At 30.9% G+C, this 8,409-nt stretch overlaps 1 protein-coding gene across 2 annotated transcripts; it reads right to left on the reverse strand.

Annotated features, from left to right (window-relative positions):
- Window positions 1-104: 104 nt before the first annotated feature.
- LOC118053465 (DDT domain-containing protein DDR4) lies at window positions 105-4,263 on the reverse strand. 2 transcript variants are annotated; one of them, XM_035064730.2, is made up of 12 exons: window positions 4,121-4,263; window positions 3,894-4,006; window positions 3,691-3,801; window positions 2,911-2,997; window positions 2,784-2,821; window positions 2,590-2,671; window positions 2,201-2,307; window positions 1,967-2,126; window positions 1,803-1,895; window positions 1,553-1,673; window positions 1,129-1,171; window positions 105-954 (listed from the first exon to the last, which is right to left on the reverse strand). In XM_035064730.2, the coding sequence occupies exons 4-12, from the start codon at window positions 2,983-2,985 to the stop codon at window positions 393-395; spliced, it is 1,281 nt and encodes a 426-aa protein (XP_034920621.1). In that variant the 5' UTR covers window positions 2,986-2,997; window positions 3,691-3,801; window positions 3,894-4,006; window positions 4,121-4,263; the 3' UTR covers window positions 105-392. The 2 variants fall into 2 exon arrangements, with proteins under 2 accessions (XP_034920621.1, XP_034920620.1); XM_035064729.2 differs by having other exon boundaries at window positions 3,894-4,263.
- Window positions 4,264-8,409: the final 4,146 nt, after the last annotated feature.

Genomic DNA, 8,409 nt, shown 5'->3' on the forward strand with positions numbered 1-8,409 from the left:
ATCCCATGTTTCCAATTATCTTACTACCTTTTATTTTTCACAAGCCATTAGGAAGCTAATTATAAATAAGCTATCCTGGATACTAGAGAGGGAACATCAAAGGATTATATACAACCTCGGTTAAACAGAGAACCGATTGCATTTAAGCAGAGAAATTAACTTACATAGGTTACGAAATCTGCCAATGCCAACTTAGTGGTAGCTTTAAAACTCTGTGCGTGGCATCTTCCTCTCAAGAAATTCTAACAAAAGGCACAGGCTGCAAACTAGAGTTTGGATTCCAATATGGAATACAGGGATTAGCACATTTTCAAAACTCTCAAGATATCTTTCTGCTCGCTCAACAAAAATTTCAAGGAAAATCACTTGCATGTTGATTCCACTTGATAGCTTTAACTGTCACAGACCACATCTGAATTAGAAACTGGAGGCGAGTCTTCATGTCCAGATATCTCTCTGTTTGTACGTTCTGACAAAGTTTCATCATCTGAATCAAGCACATTATTAGAGTCAAGGGCAGAGTTACGAGTGGGTCTTTGTCTCAACCTACTCTTTTTACCCAAGTTTCCAGCTTCCAGGGCAGGATGGCTTGCAACTCCAGCCAGTCTTGAACTCCAACGAGAACCAAACTTCCGAGCAATGTTCTTCTCACCAAAAATTTTATTTTCTTTGTCAGATTTGTCGGATCCACTCCCATTATCATGATCCCTTTTGCTATCATAATCATCATCATCATCATCATCCGCTTCATGAAGCTTGTCACTTTCATTTTCACTCTCTGAGAAGCTTCCCTTCTCGATATTATCTTTGGAGTCTGCACCAATGCCTGAATCACCTATTTCACCATGACTTTCTTTTGAATTTGTGCCCATATTTGATCCCCCATTAGAAGCATTTTTTTCCTGCTTGACATGTTTGCCATTGTTGCTCTGCTCTTCAGTTGTTTTCCTTTTCCTGGATCATAAATTGAAGTCAGCAATGGAAAAGATCATGAATTCTCGTTCTCAATATGAGGGACAAAATGCATAAAACAAAGATGTTGAAGAATTTAAGAACAAGTTTAGCAAAGAATGTTGCATGTTTGAAATATAGAAATGCCGTGATGACAGTAATTTCATCAAGTCTTACTTTGTTATTTTTATAGCCTCATCAATAGCACGATCATAGTCATCTGCATATTGGATCGCAAATCAAGAGGTTAATTATAAATATAATTCACAAGTACAATCAAGTTTCTCAGATAAAAAAATATATGTTTGAATCAAACAAGAAACTAAAGTGAACTGAAACCCAAATAACCATGAAAATTATCATTCAGTTTGTGGCTATTTTCTCCATCTCATCCATGATTTGAGATCCCATAGAAGCTCAGTAACGCACTTGACAACAGGGAGGCAGTTACATAATTCTAAAAATGTTCAATTGGCTCTATATGATTATTAGATATTTGATGTAGTTCAGCAAGACAGTGAAATAGAAGCAAAAGACAAACAAAAGATGATTATGCCAAAACCAGATCATGAAAACGAATACAGACAAGATAACATCATACCAAATGTATAACTGATAGGTCTCCGACTGCGGCAGGAACGAGCAACCCCAGCAGTGCAGGGTCTAAAACTGTTCAGGAGCTTTTCTTGCCTTTCTTTTTGTTTGAGGGCCCTATCTTTCTTCTATTGAATACAATGACAGTGACAGATTACTTACCATCAATGTGAAAGATAAATAAACTTGTGCATAAGAAAACTGTGACTACACCCACACTACTAAGAAACAATTATAAGAGAAATCCATAAGCTTACCTTCTGAAATTTCTGTATAATAGGCAGGACATCAGTTTCAATGGTCTTGCCAGCTGCAACTTGTGCAGCAACTTTGCTAGAAGAGAGTTCATTCTGCCATTACCAACAAGAAACAAATTAAACTAAAATTTCCAGTTGTTGAAGCAGGGGAATACTAAACTTACCACAACTTTCTGAAATTCCTCAAGATTGGTTGCAAGTATTTCCCATTGGAAACAGGTAGCTGGCTGATTTTTTGATGCTTTACCCCTCATTCTACTATTTGCCCCAGTCTTGTTTACTTGCTTGTACAGTCTATGGCCAATGACAGAACTTCCATCATACCTGAGAGCACAGTTAGTATTTTCAACACTTTGCACAGCAAATTATATAAAAGTCAGAACATGCTCAAGAATTACCAGTAAGAAGTTACAGTTCCATCTCCCCCAATCTTATCTTTCCGGAAATAAGAAATTTCAGTTCCATCTTTCAAAGAATCGTTAACATATGATGCAATGTCATTTTGCTGTAAACAGAAAGAATGGCTTACAACAGATTTAACAAGGAAACCTAGAAAAAAGCTGCACAGCGCATTCATCTTAAATGTATCCACCTATATAGAGAACTTGATTATCCACTGCACACAATGGTTTCAAAAAGCCAAGATTGCGCAAAATAAAATACCCTAAAAGCCTACCGAATGCAAAAGTAGAAATCAGAAATATAAACATTTAGAAGATCATCAAGTCAAAAAAATACAAATAACAACTTCCAACATATGTTTAATCAGAAAGGCAAGGCATATTACTTTAGCTCTGAGTTCACAGAGTGCTTTCAAAATCAGCAATCTATTAGCTGGATCTAGTTCCTTGTATCCAGACATCTCATCTCTGCACAAGCCACAACAGCAAGAAACCATCATGACCCGAGCAAGTCTAAATAAAAAATTGAAAACCTATCTTTTAGGAAATGATATGAGACAAATATTCAGTAGTTTGATACCCTTTGGCTGCCTTCAGTGGTAACTCGCCTTCCGCGACCTGTAATAGGAGAACACAACTAATAAGTGCAAATTCAAAACCGTATGAAAATCCTAACTACACAGTTCAAAAGTTGAAAAGCCGCATACCCGTGGCCACCACATGGCTAGTTTCTTCCAAAGCTCGGTCACCCACGCATCAGATGCATTCAATGTTTTACTCATAGGCGGTATCCCCTGTTGAAAAATCCATATTTATAAAAAACTTACAAAGATATTATCCGCATGGAAAAAATTCCAAGTTAGAGAGCACGCAATGCCAACCACGTGAAGGCAAAGCCAATCCTTCTCACTTTGCAAAGTGTTACATACACAAAACTAATGACATCGATCACTACACAAAAGGTCCATAGCCATTTGATTTGCCCTTTCATGCGGAATTATAGCGTTATCCTTTTGCTTTTTATGGCATATTATATGAATCAATTATCTATCATAACATCCACACGCATGATTTTCAATGCTAAAAATCAGCATCAATGTAAAGGAAAACACACAAACAAATACACGATAAGCATGCAATGCCCTCATAGCCGAAATACGCATTCCCTTTGTTCGAATCATTTACACCAGATATTACAAAAACATATTTTCGGCACAGGAACAAAAAAGAATCATAACCATTGAATTCGCGAGCCCAGTAAGCAAGACCTGTGATTATCTTATGTCGTGATTCGTGCCATGATTTTTCACCCAGATCATAAATTATACATCGTGATAGAATCAATTGATTGCAAACATCATGATAATCAAAAACATTGTTTCGTTAATTAATTAAAAATGTATAACACCGGATAATAACTTCGCTAATTTTATTTTATTTATAATAATAATCAAAGCAAGCATAAATAAAAAATAAAAATAAAAAACCTTTAATAGCTTAATGTGAAGCTGAGCAAGTGATTTATTAGGCTCAACAAGAGCACTCTCAATCTCCTCTGCCGTTAACTTTAAATCAACCCCAATGACCGGCTCAAAAACCTGTAAAAAAGCAGCCTCCAGCTTTTTACACGAAATATTTATTAAGAAAAAAAACAGAGAGAGAGAGAGAGAGGGCAGTTTGTTTCTTTTACGCTCAAAAAATTAAGAACCGTAGCGAGTTCCCATCGTCCACGAATCTTCTCGATTTCCGATTTCAAATAAGAGTCGTCGTCCAAAACGACGACGCCTTTTTCCTTCTCGTCGTCTGTCATTTTGCGGAGAGAGAAGGTGGAGTGAGAGATTGAATGGAGAAGGAAGAGGGAGGGGGAGCGGTAAAAATTTAGGGGACTTGTTTCCCGCCTAAATGAATTTGACTGACCTGAGTAAGGATCGTGGTTGGATTAATGTTAAGGTTGAGGTTACTTTACCTTTTCTAGGGTTAATTAGTTAATTAATTTTAGGCTATCATTTTGGAATAGGAGGGGAGGACAGCACAGGACACCTTCACTCCCACTTTTTATTTTTTTCTCTTCTTGTTCGTAAAGCGCTGCATTTTTGTTGTTTCAATAGCTAGACGCCATCGTTTTGGCCAGTACTTTTTCCAACAAAGCAGGGAGCACAATATCTATAAAAAATGATCTAAAATTAATTAAAATAACAATTTTGGATCTCAAACAAAAAAACCGGTAAGAAAATTAAAAAAAAAAAGATTGGTTTAATTCGATTTTTATTTTATATTTTGGAAACAAAACTGAAAAATTAAACTAGAAAAATCAAGATCATATATATAATCAAACAGCTATTTTTTTAAAAAAAAATCAAATTTTAATGAGAGGTTTTTGGCTTGGGTTTTAACAATAACCAAACCCATTAATTTAATTTTTTAAATTGATTCAGTTCCATTTTAATTCTTTGATTTAATTTTGATTTGGTTCAAAATTAAAAAAAAAATCAATTTTGTTGGATTTTGTCCTCCAAATTGCAATAACTATTGAAAGATATTTCGTTATATTTTTGTTTTCGCGATTGGAATCTTTGAAATTAAAATTATTTTCAAGACTTCAAATCAATTTTGTTTTTGAAATTATTTTAAGAATATTTATTTAAATATTAATATGAAAATATTATTACAAAAATACCGTTTCTTTTCTGCAACAGGCCACCCATCCTCCGTAACAGTAGACGCTCCCAATAAAGGGTCGCTGGGAAAATAGGCAGAGGACGAGAATGCGTGCATTTCAATCCCCGTTTCACAGAAAATTGCTTCTGCGTGATAATTGGACTGTGACACTGTCAGAATCTTTAAACTATAAAACGAGGTCGTTGGATCAAAACCAGGGGAGCATGCTTCACGGTGCGGAAACAGGAAGCATGGCAGGGCAACAAACACAAAACCAAAGTGAAAGAAGAGCAGCACGTGTCATTTCCATAATAAAATGAACGAACTGTGAGGAGTAACAATATTCTCAGTGTGTACTTTCAGGGGGAAATAACTCCAGGTTCCCGGCACCACACAATGATGCCTTTTCTTTGTTACCCAGAAAGGAAAGGAGAGTGGCCGGCATTTCTTGTATTCAGTGTAGAGGAACATCGCCGACCGTTTGTTTACTTGTAGCTTTTCCTTTTAAAACAACCACGCATGCTGAATGTTTGGTAATGTTAAGACACAGTTTATTAATGTTGGGTGATGTTAAAATATAGTTTATTATACACGTGGAATCCATATAAAATTTATTTAAATTAGGGGTTTGTGGAAAGTAGCTGAATCAGGTTGATTCAATTTTAAAAAATCAATTTTTATTTTTATTTTTATTTATGTTTTATTCAAAAAACTAGAAGAAGATTACTTGATAACATAGCATTTACAGAATTTGATCACAATTCCAATTTTATTCTTGATGATATTTTACATGATGTTATTGCACGCTTAAAAAACCAAGAAAATTGTATTTCTTGCCAAATGGATTTCGTACATGATGAAATTATAGATCATTAAATGGAACAATAAAAAATATTTGATACAAGTATTGTTTATTTCATAATGTAATATTAGTAGTTAAATCTACAATATTTAAATTAAAAAGATCAATATTAAACATACATATATATTATTTTATAACCTCAATTTGAAAATCATTATTTTAATTAGACACATTAAACTATTTTTTTGTTCAAACTCAATATCATAGTTTTAACCAAACATATATATAATTACCAAACTAACGTCAATCAAAAATACATTTTATAATATAATTTTTTTCAAGCCACAGCCACAAAAACTACCACAATACCAAACACAGCTGGAGGACTATTTAGGCATTGCCCACAATTACCACCGGTGTATTTATTTTGTATTTATAAAGTTATTTTCCTTTGTTTTTTATTTGAAATTATTTTTTTTATATAATTTTTTTTAATGTGCTGAAATTAAAAATAAATTTTTAAAATAAAAAATATTTTTTTAATATATTTTTTTAAAAAAATATTTTGAAAAATAGCCGTTACCATAATACTAAACACTATCATATAAGTCAACATAAAAAAGTATTAATGACTTGTTTGATAGTGCGATAAAATATTATTTTTTAAAGTATTTTTTTTAATATATTAAAAATTTATTTTTTTAAATTTATTTTTGTTATTAATATATTCAAACGATTTAAAAATATTAAAATATTATTTAAAAATAAAAAAAATTAAAATTTTTTAGAAACACAGTTAAACTGTTATCTTAAATATACCCTAAAAAATATTATAAATTAAAGATAAAATAGTTAAAATTATTAATTTAATTTAATTTTACATGTATCCCAAGTAATTGAATTTAATTATATAATTTAATATTTTATTTCACATGTAAAAATTATAACAAGTTACGTGAAGTTAAATTAAATTTTACATGTGATATGACAGCAGACTTGACAAGTTTTTTGTTTTTAACTTAAAAAACACAAGAAGCTAGCGACAGTCATTAAACTTTTTCAGAATCGAAGGGAGTGGTTTTCAAAAACTGCGACAGTGGCTGTCAGTTTTTTATTCTTCTCAATAAAAAGTAAGTAAAGGAAAAAAAATTATCAATATTTCCAGTTCATTTTAGCACACTCAAGGTTTTTTTACCCTAATTTTTGTTTTTATTTTAAAAAACTGTTTATAATTGTCCATGCAAGTTAAAAAAAAATATTTTATATGTGATTTGAAGATAAAATCATACTTATAATCTATTTAAAAAATTTAAAAACAAAAGTATAATTTGAATTGAATTTCCATAAATGATTTGTTATTAGGATTGTTATTTTAATATCAAATGTATGATAATTAAAAAATAAAAAAAATAAAAATAAAAATTTTAATACTGTTTAAGAACAATGTCCTGAGGGAAGAGTAGGTGTAGCATGGTAATATGCTCTGTTGATTCTTCTATTCTTTTTACTTTCTATATTAATTGCCCAGATCACCTGAGAACACGTGAGATAAACAAACAAGACAACACAGTAAAACGGATAAGAATGAAGAGATCGGTCTATTTTATTATGTTAAAATCTAATCTTCTTGTGTCCTAAAAGTATTTTTAAATAATTTTTTTTTTTACTTGAAACTAATTGTTTTAGCTTTTTCTTGCACAGGATGACGGTAGTCTTTGGAGCCTTCAATCTACCATTTAGAACATGCTTGTGAGTGCAGTAGTCTGTGCTTTTTAAATGTATTTGGTTTTAAAAAATATGAAATTGATATTTTTCTAATATATTTTTTTATGGTTTTGACATGATGGTATTGAAAAAAAAAATTTTTTTATCAAAATATAGTTTAGAATAAAAAATATTTTTAAAAGGCATAATATATTACAATATTAAATATACACTCAATCTATCTGTTGATTCAACAATATAATGTTTAGATAACAAACAAACAAATCCAAGTTCAATAATTTTCAACTAGTAAAGTTTTTCATAGTATTTGTTATTATAAAAGCGGTTATTTTTAAAAGTATTTTTAATTTAAAAACATATCAAAATAATATTTTTAAATTTATTTTTAACATTAAAATATTCAATAACATGGTAAAATTTAATTTAAAATAAAATGAAGATTAATTTTTTTGAAAAACATGTCCACGGCCAAAACAAGCAACCCTCTCATGTCTACATGAGTTTGTTTCCCCTCTTTCTCGTCTAAAATGTATAAAAATAATAGCTATTTTCTTTTTAAAAATAACGTTGGACGTTATCCTTTTCATACATAAGTAGTTGTTACATAAATATTCATCATATAATTTATAGTTCGCATGCATTTTAATTGAGCAAGTGAAATAATTGGCCTCGGTAATTATCGTAAGAGTTTCGTATTGTTAGCTCTCAAATATTTGCATAGACTATCTCACAAAACTAACATCGTTTAAGCTGGGTCAGGTGCTATGAATTCATCTAGAAAACATCCTGAAATCACACAAATGTTTTTTTTTTAATTTTATCTTTCATGGTTTTTTTTAATAATAAGAAATATTTAAAAACTTATCAATCAAGAAATTTTAAATTAATTTTTAAAATAAATTGATTTTTTTAATTAATATATTCAATACACAATACTAGAACACGACGATAATTTATGATGTTTTGATTAGTGATCTAAGCTTATTTACAAGTACAGTTATAATTCTTTTTTAAAGTATTT

Source organism: Populus alba, chromosome 6 (assembly GCF_005239225.2).
Source record: "Populus alba chromosome 6, ASM523922v2, whole genome shotgun sequence".
NCBI classification, from domain to species: Eukaryota; Viridiplantae; Streptophyta; class Magnoliopsida; order Malpighiales; family Salicaceae; genus Populus; species Populus alba.

What these genes read in the sequence shown, in the direction of transcription:
- LOC118053465 (XM_035064729.2), bottom strand. Translation starts at nt 4,013, where the DNA reads ATGACAGACGACGAGAAGGAAAAAGGCGTCGTCGTTTTGGACGACGAC. An exon ending in TAGCCATGTGGTGGCCACGG is followed by an intron (nt 2,822 to 2,910) that starts GTATGCGGCTTT and finishes CTCCTATTACAG; the next exon opens with GTCGCGGAAGGCGAGTTACC. An exon ending in TCTGTGAACTCAGAGCTAAA is followed by an intron (nt 2,308 to 2,589) that starts GTAATATGCCTT and finishes TTCTGTTTACAG; the next exon opens with CAAAATGACATTGCATCATA.